The sequence below is a fragment of the Podarcis pityusensis genome (genome assembly GCF_964106645.2).
Source record: "Podarcis pityusensis genome assembly, chromosome: 11".
NCBI classification, from domain to species: Eukaryota; Metazoa; Chordata; class Lepidosauria; order Squamata; family Lacertidae; genus Podarcis; species Podarcis pityusensis.
The window spans coordinates 34,705,229-34,724,339 of NC_138036.1; the positions used below are offsets into that span (position 1 = coordinate 34,705,229).

General features: G+C 41.3%; 2 protein-coding genes across 5 annotated transcripts; one reads left to right on the forward strand and one right to left on the reverse strand.

Moving 5' to 3' along the window:
- Positions 1 to 212: 212 nt before the first annotated feature.
- On the forward strand, positions 213 to 9,556 carry POLR3G (RNA polymerase III subunit G). Of its 4 annotated transcripts, none has more exons than XM_080973207.1 (8): positions 213 to 396; positions 2,110 to 2,238; positions 3,111 to 3,240; positions 3,666 to 3,737; positions 4,859 to 4,909; positions 5,447 to 5,517; positions 6,271 to 6,378; positions 7,160 to 9,556. In XM_080973207.1, the coding sequence occupies exons 2-8, from the start codon at positions 2,119 to 2,121 to the stop codon at positions 7,244 to 7,246; spliced, it is 639 nt and encodes a 212-aa protein (XP_080829333.1). In that variant the 5' UTR covers positions 213 to 396; positions 2,110 to 2,118; the 3' UTR covers positions 7,247 to 9,556. The 4 variants fall into 4 exon arrangements, with proteins under 4 accessions (XP_080829333.1, XP_080829331.1, XP_080829332.1 ...); XM_080973205.1 differs by having other exon boundaries at positions 213 to 313; XM_080973206.1 differs by having other exon boundaries at positions 213 to 313; positions 5,450 to 5,517.
- On the reverse strand, positions 8,449 to 18,832 carry LYSMD3 (LysM domain containing 3). Its single transcript, XM_080973133.1, has 3 exons — positions 18,537 to 18,832; positions 17,078 to 17,362; positions 8,449 to 14,630 (listed from the first exon to the last, which is right to left on the reverse strand). The coding sequence occupies exons 2-3, from the start codon at positions 17,345 to 17,347 to the stop codon at positions 14,055 to 14,057; spliced, it is 846 nt and encodes a 281-aa protein (XP_080829259.1). The 5' UTR covers positions 17,348 to 17,362; positions 18,537 to 18,832; the 3' UTR covers positions 8,449 to 14,054.
- Positions 18,833 to 19,111: the final 279 nt, after the last annotated feature.

Below are 19,111 nucleotides of genomic sequence, written 5' to 3' on the forward strand. Positions count from 1 at the left end.
AGGAGGAGGCGGGGACGGAGGCGCCTGAGCGGGACGTGCTCGGGCGAGCGAGCCAGCGAGCGAGAGGTCTCCGCCCCGTCCCTGCCCACTGCGGTAGCCCGGCGCCGGGCACGCGAGCAGGCGGGCCGGGGATGGCGGGCTGGGCGAGGCGAGGCTGCAGGAGGAGCGGCCTGGCAGGGCCGGAGCGGAGAGGCGTGAGGCTGCGAGAAGGCGGCTGCAATTGGGCTTTGAAGATGCAGTGCGATGATGGTGCTTGACGTGCTGCTGAATAAGAGGCACGGCTCTCCCGATGCTTCCCCCTTTTAAATATTTCGTGAGAGTCGAAGGAGGGTCGTTTGCTCGCGGCAGCTTCGTTTGGGGCTATCTCGTGCAGTTCCAAGCGCGCACCCTGGGGAAGTGAGTCCCAATCCCATATGCTCCAGCTGCCCCTATTCATTTTTGTTTTATCTGTTCCTCCTAATGACACTCTTATGATAAAAAAATGTTTCGTGAGGTAGCTCAATCGGTTGGGCGTGAGACTCATCATCTCAGGGTCTTGGGTTCCAGCTGTTGGGCAAGAGATTCCTGCCTTGCTGGGGGTTGGACTAGATGACCATGAGGAGACTTTTCCAACTCTATGATTGTAGAAGGAAGGGGAAAGGGGCAACTGCATCTTGGCCCTAGCTGGGATTGAGGGGAGTTGTAGTCCGAAACCTATGGAGAACCTATGGTTGAGGAAGGCTGCTCCAGTGTCTGGTCCTGTAAAGCCAGTGTGTGGTTTCTCTATCCCACCACCAACAGCAAATGTTGCTGTACTGAATTGCAGATAGGCGCATTGTGAGATGAAGCATTCTTAAGGATGGCTTTGTGATCAGTTTAGTATACAACAGGCAGAGATAAGGTTTCATCAGTGCATAAGGTGGGGAGAGTGAAAGGAGCATCAAGAGTCTCATTTTTTATCTGTGACACCTCATCTGGAGATATGAAGCTGGATAGTGGGATTTTTATTTCTGAGTACATGTGTATTCCATGTGCCTTGATTCCATGCATGTTTATTTAAAGCAAAATCAGTTTGGTTCAATGGGACATGGAGTGCTTCCCCATTAGGCATTTAGCCCTGCTTCATTCACTCGTTTCTTACTGGGCATGCACATGACATTGTCCAATCATTGCCTCTTTATCTGTCTTTTTTCACACAGCAGGAAGACCAGCCACAACCCTGGAAAAAGGTTGCACTCCTCAAAAGTGCTGGTGAGGGGTAAAACTCTGCCCCATTTCCCAGCAAGGACCATATTTCCTTGAGGGTCATTTGCAGGAAACCTGCTTTCGTGCTTCCCCATTAGCCATTTTGCCAGATGCTTCTGCTCCATGTGCATCAATGGAAATGGGAGGCATTGGCTTGCACTGGGGGAAGGGGCTGCATTCCTGAAAATGACTGGGCAGGGGAAGAAAACTGCTGTTCCTGCCAAGATTCCTTGGGGTGCCAAGGATAAGCAGTGCCAGCAAACCTTCTTTTGGCTGGGCCACATTGTTATGTGTCCTTTACCTGATGTCCAGGGCCTCTTACCCATAGGCGCTAGGGGTACGGAGCACCCAGGCGCCGGGCTTTCAGGGGCGCCGGGCTGAAAGTCCAGGGCCTGAGAGTTGAGTCCGAGGAAAAGCCCGCCCGTTGGTCAGAGCGCCGTGGCGGGCTCTATTGCTGCAGGCAGCTCTGCACCATGAGTTCGGGGCCGACCGAGCCAGCGAGACACTGAAGTAGCTGGCTGGCTCCGCCTTCCTGCATGCCTAGGACTGGGCAACCTGGGGGGCGCCGGGCGGGTCTTTGCACCTCGGCACCGCATATGCTTAAGACAGCTCTGCTGATGCCATATGGCAGCTGGGTGTGGCTTTGCCAAATGGCCCTGTCAGCTGTACAGCAAGGCCTAATTAACCCCACCGACTGCAGGTTCTGCACTTGGTTTGTGCTTTTTTATTAATACGACTGGCATGATAATTAATAGCAAAAGTGGATTATGTGTTTCTTCAAGTTACTTCTTGTGGTGGCTATTTGTTTTTAAAAAGAAAATTCATATTTTCTGTGTATACTCTGCAGAACAAGAATAAATATTAAATGCAAGGTATTCTTTTCAGGAATTTGATATGGCCAGGTCAGGCCGAGGAAGAGGGCGTGCTGCCTTGACCTTTGACATTGCAGCAATTGGCTTTGTTAAAGGTGAAGCGCTACCTGAAGCAGTATTTGGGCCTTCTCCGCTATATCCTGTAAGTATCTAGCAAGCAGCCAGAATTTCAAACCACAAGTTGCCGTTGGGGTGAAGTGTTGCACTTGCATGCCAGATAAAAAGAGCAAGAAAATGCCAAGTCCGTAGTTAATCCTATTGCTGGTAGACTAATATTGGAAAACAATAGGCCAAGCCTTTAGGCTTAAACTTAGTGAAGGTGATGCTAGACAAGAACACAGGAAGCTGTTTTATACTGAGTCAGGCCATTAGTCCATCTGGTTCAGTACTGTCCACATTGACTGGTAGTGGCTCTCCAGGTGCTGGCGTATTTGTGTGTGTGTGTTGGCTGAATTATTTCTCTTAGATTACCAAACCAGCGTGCACTTGGGCTTCTGGTATAAAAAGTGCCCAGGGTTTTTAGCTGCTGTTCTTTGACAGTAATTAAAGATGTCACAGCACTTTGCGTTCTGTACCCTCCGGTACTCCTGTCATTGCTGGAGAAGCATTTTATGAAGATTCCTATGAAATAAAAAAAAGGTTATATGAGTTCTTTTGAGAGAGAGGGAGAGAGAGAGAGAGAGAGAGAGAGAGAGAGAGAGAGAACAGTATAAAACTCTATTTTGCAGTTGGAGTAATGACGTTGGAAGGCACTTACACTTGCACAAGGAGGGGCAACTGATTCTTGCCAATCTCTCTGACTCATTGCAGCCCCTACCACTCCCCCCCCAAAAAAAGTTGCTTTCTTGCAGTTGGAAGCCCCTCTGGAACAAGACAGGATATGATGCAATGGCTGTAATATGTAGCAGGGATTGGATGATGAAGAAGAGAGTGTTTCACCTTACACAAGCAAAAGTGCTTTCCACTAGTACAAAGCTACCATTAAATACAACCCAATATGTGTGATTTTCATAGACAACAGATTACAAACCAATACCACTGAAAACGGGAGAGGATGCGGATTACCTTTTGGCTTTAAAACAAGAGCTCAGAGGGGCAATGAAAAGGACGCCGTATTTTATGACCAAAAAGAATGAAAGTGAAGGTAAGTTTGCAATATCGTTTTATTCTGGAAAGTATTCCGCATGCAAATTTTTCTGTAATAGAATTAATCCTGTGTAACTAAGGGTGCAATCAGTAATTTCTTGAAGAACAGTGTTAAGGTGCCATTGAATCTGTACCCCTCTGATCTGGACATTTTCTAACCCGTCTTCTAGTTCTGTTTGTGATGTGATCCAAATCCTTCAAACGAAGGTGGTTATCCCCATAAAATCCCCAAGATTTTTCTTGAGAGCCTTATACAAAATAAATGCACAAATATGTTATCGTGAGCAAAGCAGAAGAGGGATTCCCCCCCCCCCCCGAAAATAGTCCTTTGTGCATTTTAACTAAATATAGATTGTGGTTCTGCATTGGCTTTGTCTGAATTTATAGTATGTATATTTGACAACTCTAGGTTTTTGTCTTCAGGTTTTGTACCTGTTGAAAGATACAGCAAAAAATACTTGCAGATAAATGAAAAGGACCTAGAATGGACCCCAGGTAAGGAAACGTAAATTCCAGTTAATTTTGGCATAGAATTTTTCATTGTTTTCCAGTATTTATATGTAGAACCCATTTCATGGTTGGTTGGTTCATTGTTTGTTTTAGGTTCCTCTGTGCTATTCAGCTAGTAAAAAATGTAAACCTAAATAAATACATCTCACCCAGAGCTGAGTGGTATTTTTTTAAAAGTGCATTTACACCTAGAATTCTTTTCCACTTCAACCAACCACAAATACTCATTCAGAGCTGATAGACTCATTCCCATATTTTCACATCTTCCCAGAGAAAGGACTGCTTCCCAGAGGTCCCTCAGGAGTACAGTACAATCCTTTGCCACACTTATTTGAAAGATGGAGGGCCTGTAATTGTGGTGAGGCCGAGTTTGTCTAGAGCAGGGCTAGTGAACTTGTGGGACTCAGTCAGCATGGGCAGTGGTCATGGATAAAGGAAGTTTTTGTTAAGCACCAGTCAGAGAGGCACAAGTTTCCTCCTCCCTGGTCTAGTATATGTTGACTCCCCTGAGTCATTTCGGGTCTTCTCAGTCAAAATGTGCATCTTGAGCTAGGTACAAAATACTGAGGGCCATATTTCTCAGTAAATACCTCACATATCAAACTTCTGCCATTCCCTTTTCTCAGCATTGCCAGTTCTCAAGTAATAATACTATCCACATTCAAACAGAAGCTTGATAGCTGGAACTGAGACACCAGTCGCCATCTTGGGCCTCAATTTGTAAGGCTGTGATCGAAGGGCGCATGGCTGTTGCGTTTGTCTCACACCACCCTGCCACCCTCAAACTGCTTTACGATGCTGGGATCTGATCTGAAATGATTCACCCAGCAAATCATTCAAATCCGATCCCATCCTCGCAAAGTGGCACAGGGCTGGAACGATGGCATGAGCAGGATCCCCCCGAAAAATGTGCCTGGGGCCGTTCCCTCCACGCTACGCCCCTGAATTGTTGGACTACAGTCCCCATGATCTCCACTGGCAAGCGCCAGGATGGGAAAGTCTTGCTACTGTTCTGAATAAAATGTCTTTGGTCATAGAAATACCTTTAACGCGAAGGAGCATAAACTATTAAAAATAACTAAAACTTGAATATATCTGTTGTGAAGACTGGAGAAGACTCCCAAGAGAGCTGAAACCAAAGAAGAAGACTGAAAAAGGTAACATGCATATTAAGTAATATTAAGTAACATGCCTCTTAGGAGTAAAAATATTTTCTTGGGCTGTTGACCAACAATATTGTTCAGTATGCCTTATTTTGTGCTATAATTGTAATGAGAAAGGGGTGATTGGTTGTTGGATCATAGAAAAGAGAAGAGAATACTTTAAAACACACACAACCGAAACCTTAAAATAACAGGCATTTGCTTTTGCAAGGGATTGATCTGGTAATCCTGAAATTTACAAGCATTTGACAAAAGTTGCCACTGTCAGGTAAGTTACACTGTTATTTTCTCTCCCTCTCTCTCCCTCTCTCTCTCTCTCTCTGTGTGTGTGTGTGTGTCATTAACACCTCCTTCCCAATTCTAACACAAATGAAGTTACTCCTGGGATTTCCACAGGAGAACTTGGTTCTTGGTATAGTAAATTCTTCCTGATTCATTCTTTGCAAACAGGGAGCTTTTTCACTTCCATAATGAGTAAAGTTTGTTGTAACTGCGTTTGAAGATTATTAAGGTAAGAGGATTTTTCTTCAGCAGGTGGAAAACCGAAGAAAGCAAAAACTGCAACGCCAAAAACTAATGTGGATGTTTTGAAAAAGATAGAGGTAGAGTTTACTCTGCTTTACCTTCTTAGGTTTTATTATTCAGCAGTAGTCACTATTGCTAGTATGTCTCCACTGTGAACAGTGATGTAAAAAGTAGATTAGGCTCTATAAAACTCATTGGGCTGGGGGGAATGACAAACTTGTGCATAATTTAGGGCACCTTTGCATAACTGCAAGGAGTTCTTGTTTGCCTTAACTGATGGTTGCCTTGAGCAATTTTATGCTATGTGACAGAATGGCAAATAAAAAACAACAACCAACTGGCATGTTCAAATATTAAAAAGTATTTTTTTTAAAGATTTGAACACAAACCATTGTGTTGAAGCCAGCCAATTGAAATCATGGCTTCAGTATTTTAAGCACTATTGATTTCAGTGGGTCTACCCTAAGTTTGACTAAGCCACTTTCTCTTATCTAAATTGTAAGGTTTCTGGATTTTCCACTGGGTGTGCTTCCTCGTAATTCATATTTTTTTCCTGATCCTTGAGTAAGGGACTTTGGAAAGGGATACCACAAATCTGTTAAGGATTATTCATTCCCCATTTGGAAAATAAGTAGCATGTGATGAGATGAAATTAAATCACAGTTATGTCCAAGAATTATGTCATAATCATGCTATTTCTAAAATCCTTTTGAACTCCTTGAGTTCTTTGCTTAGTTCACCTATCCGTTCATTATTTGACCAGCAAGAATAAAAAAAAACTTAGCTGGAAGTTCAGATGATGTGACAGACATCTTGCTAACCTTTCCCAGGAGCTAGAAAAGAAAGGAGATGAAGAAAAGTCAGATGAGGAAGAAAAAGATAAAGAGGAAGAGGAGGAGGGAGAGCCAGAGGAGTATGAGGAAGAAGAGCACGAAGAGGTATTGGTTTTCTTAACAAATAAAATTATGTAGAGACCAAGATGGTGGCAATAATTATTTTCTTGACATTATACATGATTGGGGCAAGTACAATAAACTTGGTGTACCTGTGGCTCTTTGAACGCTGCTGAACCACAGCTCCCTTCATTTCTTGGCCATTGTGCATGCTGCTTGGGGCTGATGGGTATTGGAGTACAGTAACATCTGAAGGGCTGCAGATTCCCCATCGTAAGTAGTATGGTGTTTCCATAAGATGTTTCCATTCCTCGCACTTTATGTTACAGTTAACAATAATATGTATTTTCATTGCAGAACCAAATGAAGGAACCATATCAATCTGTATCTTGTTTACTTTTTAAAGCAGCTTTCTTCCATTTTCTACTGTATACTGTATTGTCAACAGAAGGATTGGGGGGGGGTTGCTTTTTGTGTCACTTCTGATAATGCTTTATGGCCGTAGTCTTAACCACACTTAATTGAAAGTACATTACATTGAAATCAATTGGCTACCAAGGAAAATTCATTTAGGAATGGAGGGCATGGATGTAAAAAGTGACTGAAAAACATTTAAATTAGATGTGTTGTTAACACAAGCATTTATATTTATAATCACTTTGCCTTCAACTACTAGCACATGTTTCACTGGGATCTATATTTATTTGCTGCATGTGTACTATTGATTTCTGCCAGTTACATAAGGTTTGATATAAACACAAGGAAGTATCTGCGACTGTACTTCTTGCACGTAGCAATTTACAGTATCTAATATTATTTCCTTTAGGAGAACGACTATATTGCTTCCTATTTTGAAGATGGAGATGACTATGGAGCAGGCAGTGATGATGACATGGATGAAGCAACTTACTGAAATTGTTTTGAGTAGCTGGGAAATACAGCTGGAAAGTCTGAACACGCACTTGAGTTACCTCTAGTTATGAAATAATGTAATTTCAGAGGATTAACCATGATGATTAACTCTCATTTTGCTGCAATATGGGAGTATGTTGACTCAATATTCGAAGCAGGCTATATATTCACTTCCAATTGATGGAATGGTAGATTGTGTTGGTGGCATGCTAAAGCACTCGGATGTGTCCTATATAGACCATGCTTTGTTATCCTGAACTAATTTGCAGAAATGTTATATGCCTGACAACATAACACTGAGCTAGCCTGTGCAGAGTACCATATCACTTTGCACTGCTTATGAAACTATGTTGTGGGGAAGGAAGAGAAATGTGTGCACTGAAGTATAAAAATCTAGCCTTTAAATAATAAAAACTGTTTACTGAAAACAGGATCTGGTGTAATAGTGTGTGATAAAATACAGTTGCAGGTTAGCTTGCTTTCTAATAAAGGGTTGCCCCCTTGCAGCATCACAAGAGCTTTGGATAAACAGTACTTGGTAAGGCCACCTGAATAATAATATAAAAATGCTTACTGAACTTCCAGTTCAGTTACAGGACAACCAAAACTCAAATAGCAAGAACTGATTTATTGATGTCTGATTAAAGTTCACCAATAATGACAGTCTTGCAGTGCTTCCAAGAAACATTATGGTAGTAAATAAAATAATAGTAATAGTAATAGTACTTCTTATATCCCTGCTTAAAAGGGTTTTTTTAAAGAAGCACAATTAATTCCATATATCCTACCATCCAGCTTCCAGTAGTGGCCCCTCCCTTTTCCAAATGTCATCCCAGGTACTTTTCCAAAATACAGTTGTTGTTGTCTTTTCCATTGTAGCTTTTTAAAAACAAATCAAAACCCAATGCTTAGTGTTGTAATCTTATATAAACTGCTTCACACTGCTTCAGGGTGTGCCTGAAAAACAGTAGTGTATATATAAACACCTTAAATCAATAATGAAATAAAATTTGGACTAGGAGATCTGCTGCAGAAGAAACATGTTACAGAAGAATCCCCTCTTGACACCTCTGATGTGTTGGAGTCTGCTTTTCACAGTAGAACATAGAAATGGGCATGCCAAAATCCTTTGCTGTAACTAAAGCAGCTTTTTGGATTAGTGTGGAATATCCATAGGGTACAACAATTGATCACTAAACAGGATTAAAAATATATTTCTTTATTTGTATTTTTCTGGAATTAAGAATTCAAAAAGAAAATATATTCTTGCCATAAGGATCTTATAAATTCCAAAACTTTTATAAACGGCTTAATTATGTAAATAACATTTGTGGCAGTGTTCCTTTGAATAACCAATCCAGGGGTAAAAACATTTCACGTGGTTTCATAGTACAATACGCAGATTAGGAGCCAATTTCCCTCTTCAACCATGGATTGTATTTAGAAATCTGGTGACCATATTCTAAATATTTTTCTCTCTTTTTTTGGTAGAATTCTTAAAATTTACTACTGTAACCCTAAGTATGTAGGCAGAAGTCCCCTCTGAAATAACTGAGGCTTGGACAACTTTAGTATTGAGCTAGATTTGTCAATAGGAACCACTAGAATGCACAGTAAAATAATAATAATAATCCAATAATCCATTTTGTGGAACATTAGATTATCTTTTTCTATCCTTGCCAAACCATAGATTCACCACACATGATTACAAAGTACTCATTTCTGCCACATTGTTTTTGAAAATAGAAATACATACACCAACAGCACATATGAAGTGCTTTAACATACTTTTTTTCTTAAAGCTACTTTAAGACCCATACACAGAAAATAAATCAGTGTCTTTAATAAAACAAGCAGGTCCTCATTGTGATATTTCAACAGACCTTTGATTTCATGACTGCACTATTCACTTTTTCACAAAAGAAACAGGTTTAGCATAGTTAAATTGCAGAAATAAGGCACAGATCCTTGAGCTATAGCAAAGTCCAAGGTAGTATTTTTGGTACATAATACTATGCTGATTATTATTTTCACTATTTGACAATAATTTTTCAGATGCCTCAGTTCAAATTATCACCACAAAAATGATTTAGCTGTGGTACACCAACCAGTCTTTGTGATGTGTAGACAGTTCAAGTGTAGGTCGTTTAGAAATTTTACTGCATGCTGCCTTGCAAGTTTTATCTAAAAAGTGACAGAGAATTTTAATAAATCTATCTAGTTAGGTCTATAATTTCTCCTTTTATGTTTAGAACTCTTCTACACTTGGCTGTGTTTGGTATTCCACTTTACCCAACACTTTAACCCCCCCACCCCCCCCCAAAAAAAATCAGAAGTGGCACATCTGCAACTTTCTTTTCCTGCAGTTTTCCACTCCCTCAGGTCATTTCATTTGAATTCACATGCAAAACTGATTGCTTAGAGCACTGATCTTCAGTGGGTGGGTCAGGAACCGATATAGGTTACAGCCTGATCTAAGATGGGTTGCAAGAGTACCACTACCACCACCATACAAATATATGGTGTTTTTAAAAAAAATAAATTAATTAGCCCCTAAATTTATGCTTGGGTTAAAGGTGGATCCTGGGTCAGAAAAAGTTGAGCTAGTGGCTTAGAGTGTCTTTTTTTAAAGGCCTGTATAACAGTCGCCGGGGTCACCTAAGATATAGTTCTTCACTAGATGAAGCAGTCTATCCAGTTGTATGGATCCTGCTATGCTGCTCTTGTCTCTTTTTGCTGCCCACATCAACTGTGATCCAGCCATAGTCATATAGAAAAAAATCGTATTTGTGTGACTACTTGCAGCAGAATATGAATGGGGATGACCCTCTTCCAATAAATACCCTATTGAAAGCAACATTCCATTGTTTCCTCATTCTAATCCAGGAGGATGGTAAGCTCAAGAGATGCTACACCCAACACCACATCAAAACAGTCCAAACCCAGCCACGCATCCAAGGGGTAATATACAGTGCTGGGCTGCATAGTGATAGTGATATTTTTTTCTCCATTTCTTTTAAAGACAATGAAATTCACAGCTTTCCCATGGGGAACTGAGGAATTTCATGAAGTACATCTCAGATATTTTCACGCATGATTAAGGATAGTAAGGGAGCTTTAAAACACAAAACCAGATGGCTAAGCACCCCTGTTCTTATAAATTCATTAAAAGAAAAAGTGGAATAACACATGCAGAAAGCAACTGCATTGGTGTTGTTCCATAAGCGAGTCACAATAAAACAGAGCAACCACATCCAGGGATGAATACTAGTAATTCAGAATAATGCTTCGTGAATCTGATAACATTAACTGTGTGGTCCACAAAAGCTTCCGCTATAATAAATTTTTAAGCATTTAGAATCCCATAGGACTTTGGAATCATTCACACATCATCGCAATCCACAATTAATGGTTGACTGTGAACACACCAATCTTGGCTGCTCCAAAAAACAAACTCTGATCACTTGGCCTTACATCCAAAGCAAGGATAGTGGTTGGTTTCACTTCAGACAAACTACAATTTGTTATTGGCTTACCAATTGTGGTTTGTTTGGTGTGAAACAAACTATGATTCCCACTTGAGCATAACACTAAGAGAATGTTTTAGCATGGCACGTGAGCTGGGCCAGTGATGTTTTTCCTGCAACTGATGAACGTGCCTATGCCTCAGAGATTTTGTTCAAATTTTAAACCTTTTATCTTCCCTACAAATAACATACTCTGTTTTTGGAACTCCATAGCACAGTTTTAAAAATAAGGGCTATTTACCACATTACAACCAAACTTTAAAAATAAGTTGTAAATAGCTTGCTTCTGTGGCTTTTATTGAAAAATAAAGAGTCTATATAATAAAGATTTCTGCTGCCATCATTTCACACATGTGAATATTTTACTACAACTATATATTGTCAAGCAACACCTTTACTTGTTCAGCTATAAACCATAACAAAGAAAAAAAAAGACATTCAGAGTTCAACCACAGATTTGGCTCTTAATTTCCCTGCAGCCAACATAAAATTTTCCTTGTCCAACATCAAAAAGCACACAAACTCACTTGATGCAACAAACATTTCCCTGCAGCTAAACTCAAGACAGGTATTTTTTCAGAAGGATCTTTATATATAGGACCATGGGTAATGTTAAGAAGACACTGTTCACTACCAGTTTCCAGAACACACAGAAACACTGTTCCAAGGGTTATATCTTAGAGTGGCCATGCAGAAAAGCCAAGGGCACAGCACTAAAACTTAATTCTATGAAAGCAATTATACACGAAGCCAACATAATTAACTCCAAATAGTTTTCTTATGGTCTGTCCTAATATATGGATACACCCTAGAAAATCTAAAGGAATGAATAGTTAACATTAGGGCTGGGCGATATATTGATATATCATCCAAAACCAGCTGGAAGTCCATATCATGATATCTGTTTCATAGTTTTTGACCTGGCAATATACTGTGAATCATGATGTATATGTGTGTGCTATGCAAAAATTACGTGGGAAAAACCATGAAGCCAGCCAATACCTCTGCACAGCTCCATCCTTTTTTCAGACACTGTGATATATTGTTATATTGCGATGTTTAGCTGGTGATATATTGTGATGTTTAAAACCAGATATTGCCCAGCCCTCCTTAACATCAAGTCCAAGAAGCTTTCTCATACACAAAAAACTTGCTGAGATTTAGATACTGCATGAATCATAATCAGCTCATTATCAAGTTCTCTAGCAAGTGTATATAAAGCAGTAACTTGCTTTTGAGAATTTAAGAGTGAGCCGTTAGTTATAGTGACTAGATGTGAAGATGTGTGGCGGCATTCTATTATGACAGTTTAAGTGCCAAACTTGTATTCTAGCCTGAAGAATACTTTCTTTAGATATTGGTCCTGCCTGTTGGAATTCCTGCTGCATATGTCCATGCACAAGTGGACTGGCCTTCTGTTCAGGCTGGAGTTGGAGACTGAGATTACAAAGTTCTACCCCATATACATGATGTACACTTTAGCATTACATGTCATGTAAATACACTAACATGACAATCTGAACCATGTCTACTCAGAAGTAAGTCCTAATGAATTCTGTGGTGCTTACTGCCAGGAAAAGATGGGAAGCTTCAGATTGCAGCCAAAATCCTGTTCTAGAAGACACATCTAAAAATATGCGGAAGCAAACTTATGTATTGCACAGGCTGGCAACATACTTCTTACCGTTAAAAAAAAAGAGGGAAACATTTATGTATAAATAAGGGGCATATTAAATTAGGATTATGGGAATGTGTGTTTCACTAATTTTCAATTACTGTAGTCCCAACTAGCAGGTTTTTTTTAATACTTGGCCATTTTTTCTACTGCATGAGTTCTCTGTGGAACTTTTAAACTAGAATACTAGAATATATTTCTTCAAAATAACCAAGAACTGCTTAAGAAAAAACCTGGCTTCTATTTTTCTCAACAACTTGTGTTAGCTTGATTCTCTGCCTTTTAGTATTATTATTAGCAAAACTCCAACTTTGCAGGTTAATATGACATGAGAAGGCATCATGGTTTCATGGTTAAGTATGCTTTGCATAAGAACATAAATATTTCCTTTTTGCTAGAGGAAAACAATTTAGGGGGCCGTTAGCTGACTCTATGTAGTCAAGTGCATTAAGTAATGGTTTTATTCAGTGACATTCTACTCAGGGCAGATCCACCTTAATTAATGTAATGCAATTTCAATCAATTTCAAATGGTTTACTTGGAGTATTATTAACACTGGATACAGCCCTGTTTACTGCAATAAAAATCAGTTTAGACATGTGAGTCACATGTTTGTATGAGTAATCCCTCATTTTACACAGGGGTTCACTTCCAAGGGTTAGGCATATATGCAAACCTCACACACAGTCAAAGTCCTGGAGCCACCTTGCAGGTGAGGGTGAAAGAGAGCATCCCTAGCAGTCCCAGAGCTGGTGCAAGGCTTAAAACCTCTTTTCACGCCAGGTAACGGTTCCCTGCAAAAAGTACCCACTGGGGTTCCAATGCCTTTTCATTTAAAGGGTAGGGGAGAAGACATTGCCACTTTCCTGCACCAAATTACACGTACATTTGCACCTTTGGAACTCTTCAATAGTAACAGCACTTAGGGGGGGTCGCTTGGAAGCAGAAAGATTACAAGTAGGGAATGGTTTAAGAATATCCTTCCTTGCTCAACAGCTTTTGCCCTCCCAAAGCTGTTATTAAAAGTAGTAACAGTATCAGTACACTGTTACAGATGTTTGCATGCCAAGTGCAGTTTAGTCTCATGGCTCATTGGTCTTTTCTCATGAAAAGGTACTGTAAATATCATAGTCCATGTAGTGTATGTTAGATCAACAACAGAGCATTGTACTTGTTCTGCATATCTGATAAGCTAAACTGTTTTAAACCCCTACCTTCGTGATTTGTATTATATTCCATGCTAGAAGAGAATGGTTTATCTTTTATAATACAGGACGCTAGCTTACTTCCAGACTAAAGAAAACCATTTCATAGTTTTCTGGCTGCAATGAAGGTACTTTCACTTAGTGGAAGTTTGCCAGCTTAGATCCACATATTTTGGCAGATCCAGACAATTGGTATTCAATCAACAATCTCACACTGAACTTGGCAACAACTTTTCCATTGAAAGGTGATGTCTTCCATACCCTCTGCAAGAGTTTTTATTAAATGCCACCACAAAGATAGCTACTTTCCAACTCCACACAGGACCTGTTGTTCTTTTTTCTTTGCAGAACACATTGAATGATTGCCAAAGACTTTAGCATGTAAAGCAAAAATTTCAGTTATCATGAAATAGGGTGATTTATTCCATTTTCTAGTGGTTTGGGCTGAGATGGTGCTGTAACTGAAGTATATTCTGCTGTAGAATGGTGGCTGACATCCACTTTAGCTAAAACCTCATAGTATAAAAGATAAAAAACAGGAGTTATTATTACCACCACTACCATTATCACTACTGCTGTTGACCATCTTATTCCCCAGTCTGCTCCATAATGAGGATCTTTCCGCTTTATGGATTTACCGTCTGGTTCAAAGTTTAACTGTTGGGTTGATAAGGCAGAAACAACTTCATTAAGATTCTCTCTCTTTGTAGCATTACACTTCACTATTTGTTCTATATCACGGTCTACTTCTTTCAGAAAGTTACCAACAGTCTCTGTGGAGAATGGCTCAGCAGCTTGTGATGCATCTGGGGTTTCTGTAGAGTACAAAGTAGAGGCAGATCTTGAAGCTTGCCTGCTTTTTGGAAAGCTGTGTGTCTCAGTCAATACACTGAACTTCTTCACTGGAATTTTAATAGTTCGCAGTGCAAAGAAGTCCTGATCTGTAATAAGATTGTTCACCCTTTTGATATCTGCTACCTGAAACACAACAGTTAACAAAGGAAAGAATTAGCATTTTTGAAAAGGCAGCTCTTGAGTGACCAGCATTCATTTTCCAAGTCCTAACTGTTTAACTTCTTTTAAAAAATAAATTGGCACAAAAAGCCTGGCTACATGTTATTGCAATTGAAACAGCCAGTTATGATTGTGGGTAGGAAAGGCTATGGGAGTCTAAAGGATCTAATCCCAACAGGTCAAAGAAAAAGAAAGAAAGAGGGGGGCTGGAAGCACTGGCTCACCTTGCCTTTCCTATCTCCCCAGGATGGTAAGATGAGCCCCTGTGAATCAAATGACTTAGAATGGGCTTCTTACCACCAACTATACTGTTGTACTGTTTGTTATGGTTCTTCTGCTTAAACTGTTTAATCAGGAGAGAAGCAGAGGAAATTTGTTATTAAAGAGTCAACTACTCAACTGAAAAAGAAAATGATAGCCTAGTTTGGGTTACCTAGGGCCAACCATGACTCTTTTCTCCAGGCAAAGAGCTATTCTGGGGTTCTTTCTCCTTCCTGAAGGGCAGGGAAAGTCATGGAGTGAGTCAGTGCTTCAAGAAACTCCTAATAGGGAGGACTATTCCTTTTCTATATGTGCAGTCATAACATGTAATCCAATGTTTCAAGGGCAAAACCAGATATTGTGTAAGTCACAGGTGTTCCACATACACCCAGTCTCATTTTAAATGCACTTGTTATTGGCCCGCTAACACTACACATACAAGGTAAAAGTTCCTAAAGGTGATCCTTGTGTCACATGTGCACCTAGTAAGCACTTTACCCAAAGCCTGTTACTGCTGTTGTGGCCTAAGAAAAAAATAATTTAGTTCTCTTAGTTATTCTGATTTTCAGAATCCATTTTTTTTTTTTACAACCAGCATTTTTGTTCTATGAAACTGATTAAATAACTAGCTGTAAAGCACCGTTTCTACTATTCTATGCATCTAAACCAATTACCACTCATACAAAGTGCTTGACTCCCCACAACTGGCAAGATGCTGGGATCTGGAAAACCTAAGTTAGCTGTATTCAAGATCCTTTTCTTTAAACAATATGTACTCCCCATCTGCCATGACATATTACAAACCGTCTTTTGAAAACGCCTTTCAATTAAAAAACAAAGAGCTTTCCATATGGTATAAGGGGTTGTTTAGAACTTCTTAGGAACATAAAAGTAGCAGCTGATGGGATACTATAGAAATTTCAGCTACTATAACCAATGTTAGTCACTTGATTAAAGATATGGGACCACATTTCTCCAAAACAGGCAATTGTGTTGCCCTTCTTGCAACTTACCCTAGTCTTAGAAAGGGGACAGGTTTTCAGGAATGCACCTCTCTTAAAAAAATTCAATAAGGGAATAAAATATTTTAAGAAACTTTGTGTCTTAGGTTGCTTACATATGAAACACCCAGAGGGTTCTGCCTTTTAAAAAAATATTTGAACATTAATTTGTGCAATATCTTAACTGACAAGTTCCAAACTATGCACTGTATGTAAATAGCTGCTAACTGTAGCCCAATAGCCTTTAAGGCTGCAATCCTAAAATCCATTTACCAGGCAGCAAGGTCAAAGGGAATTACCTTCAAGCCTTTGCTGGGGATAACAGAGTTCAGACAAAGCAAGGACCTGTGTTCAAACCTTTCCCTGCTCCTACCCACTGCTTGTCTTACCCCCAAGATTTTATATGCAACTTGCATTTAAAACAGTAGGACTTGCTGCTTTTCTTTCCCCAATTACCCCCACCGGAAGATATGTTTTTACACTTAAAAGAATGAATGTAGTTGTAATCTGAGGGGCTCTTCTAACATGTAATTTGGGCCTAGTGGACTAGAATTCATGAGAACTAAACATTATCCAAAAAACATTTTGGAAACATAATTATTGTGTGCTGACTCACACATACCAGTTTATTTAGGTCTGCAACCATTTGGTTGTTGTAAATCCAAATGATGATTCATTTGAACATGCATGCACATCCACGCATGGGTATCCTGATACCAAGTTATCACATCACTGCACATAAGAGCAGAAACTTTCAACCTGCTATCACCAACAAAGTTTTGGAACCTTCTGTGGCAGCACCATAATATACTCCTATTCAGTGAGGCAAAAACCATCAAGGGTTACATTCCACTAAGTCTTAGTTTAAAATTAATATACCTAAGCTAGTAATGCCCATTCATTTTAATGGATCTACTCTGAGTAAAAGTTAAATACAATTCCAAAACCTATGCAGGACTCTAGTGGTTGCTCCACAGCACACTTCAGTGTGGTACAAATCTATCAAATCAAGCTGTACAATGCATCTTGGGTTGTGTCAAACAAGTTTTTTCTATTGCAAATAAGTTAATATTTTTGTATAAGAATTTAAAAGCTTTCTGCGTTCACATGTCACAAAATTCCACTGAGAAAAGTTGCATACAGACTTACTGAACAACAGTACTGAAGAGCTATTGCATTTAGTGTGTCTCCTTCCTTTATATCCTTGGTTATAAATACGATATCATCAATCCTTTCTCTTGATGTACTTCTTCGGACTTTCTCCCTTCCCCTGGGTCGCAATTCATACAGCTCCGTTTCATCTTCCAGCACATCACTGTCAGAACTGATACCATTCCCAAATGTATACAAATGATTATCCACTGTAGGCTGCACTACAGCAGGGAGCTGGAAACTGAAATTCTGTTTTTTTGCTGTCATTCTGTCAAAAGGAGTCTAACAGAAGAAAAAGAAAAATAGGACAACTAGTCAAACAGAGGATCCCAACTTAAGTACTAATTTATATAGAACACCTATGAGTAATAGGACAACAATTTCACCTCCCTGCTGCCAACCCACACATATTCCTAAAAAAAACACCAAACCATTTGGCATGCACAGATTCTCCAGGTTAAAAATTGAAAACAAAACAAATAGAAATGGACACTAGAGAGACAACAGTGCTTGCAGGGATGGAGAGGGAAGAACAGAGAATGAAGACTATCACTGAACTTGCATATTTGGAAGTAAGAAATCTATCTAGTAATCTATATGAGAAGCAAAGTATTTCAGTAGAAAGCAATCCTATTTTTGATTTACAGTGTATACAAGAACCACCTGCCCACCACAGAAACACACCTTCTCAGCTCCTAACCAACCCCCATCAACATTATCTGGGCATTATCTTTATAGGGATCCCTACATCAAGCTTGCCTATTGGGCAGAGGAGTGGGGCTTGGACCTGTAAGAAGAAGCCAAGTTTGCTTCTGACAGCCTTCTGCGTCTTTTTAACAGTAACAAGTTGGAGGGAAAGTGGCACCTGCTGAATGATGGTCTGGAAGCTACACATCCTAAACACCCAGGTAGCTGAGTCCAGAAAGGAAAGCTAACAAAACCTAGAAGTGGAGCACTCAGGAGGGCTGGACTTTGGACCACCTCTTGGCAAGATGTGCAGGAGGACCCTTAAAACCCAGAAGGCCTAGTTCGCCTCCCATTCCGAAGTGAAACAACAACAACACGTGTTGTCATCAAAAGCGCCTTCCCCCCAGAAGACCCTCAGAAGTGAGCGAAGCGAGGCTGCCTAAGGAGCCCCCACCCACCCCGACCAGAGCATCGCATGATGAAGGGCATCAGAGGAGTCTGCTGGGCCAGGCCAGTGTGGCCCGTCTAGTCCGGCCCCCGGCGGCCAATCGTAAAGCAGCATCCGAGGGCTCCAACTGCGCTGCCCACCCCCACCGGCGGCTCTTTCACCGGCCGAGCTGGGCTTCCGCCGACCCCCCCCCCCGACCCCTCGGGAGAAGCAAACGCTCCTAACCGAGGGGGCATGAGGCAAAAAGAGAAGCAGACAGAGCGGGGCCCTTTCCCTGGGGCGGCAGCTCCGGGCCCCGCAGCGGCCCGCCATCCACCCTACCTGCTTCCCTCAGGAAGGGGCTCCTCTTTGTGGAGGGGGGCAGCCCGCGAAAGAGACATGCCAGCCTCCCGCCTCAGCCGCCGGCTCGACGGTGACAGACTTGTCGCCGCTCCTCACACTGGCAGCGGCACCTGTCCCTCCCGACCCGGTCTGGGCAATGGCCGCCTCCGAGGAGCCGCGTCGCCTTATTTCCGCGCTGACAGGCCAGGCCCCGGCCGAGGCAGCGGAGCGGCGCCGGCGCCACGTCCGCAAATTAGCGCCACCCCCTTTTTTTTCTTCCAGGGAGCCCGCCGCCAAGGCCCGACGGAGGGAGCTGCGGGGAGTGTGCGCAGGCGCAAAGGCGGCTCGCTCCAACGGCGGAGAGGGGAGGTTGTCGCGCTCGGGTGTTTGGAGAGGGTTTCTTCTCCTCCGCTCCGGCTTCAGGAAGAGCGGCGCGTTGAGGGAGGGGGGCAGTTTAGGGGGGGGTTTTAGTGGCTGCGTATTGCGCAGCGTTTCGGCAGGCAGGCAGGGTCATCCCCTGTTTCCAGGCAGGGAGGGAGGGCAGGGAGCCTCCGGACCGCGCGTGGCAAAAGTCT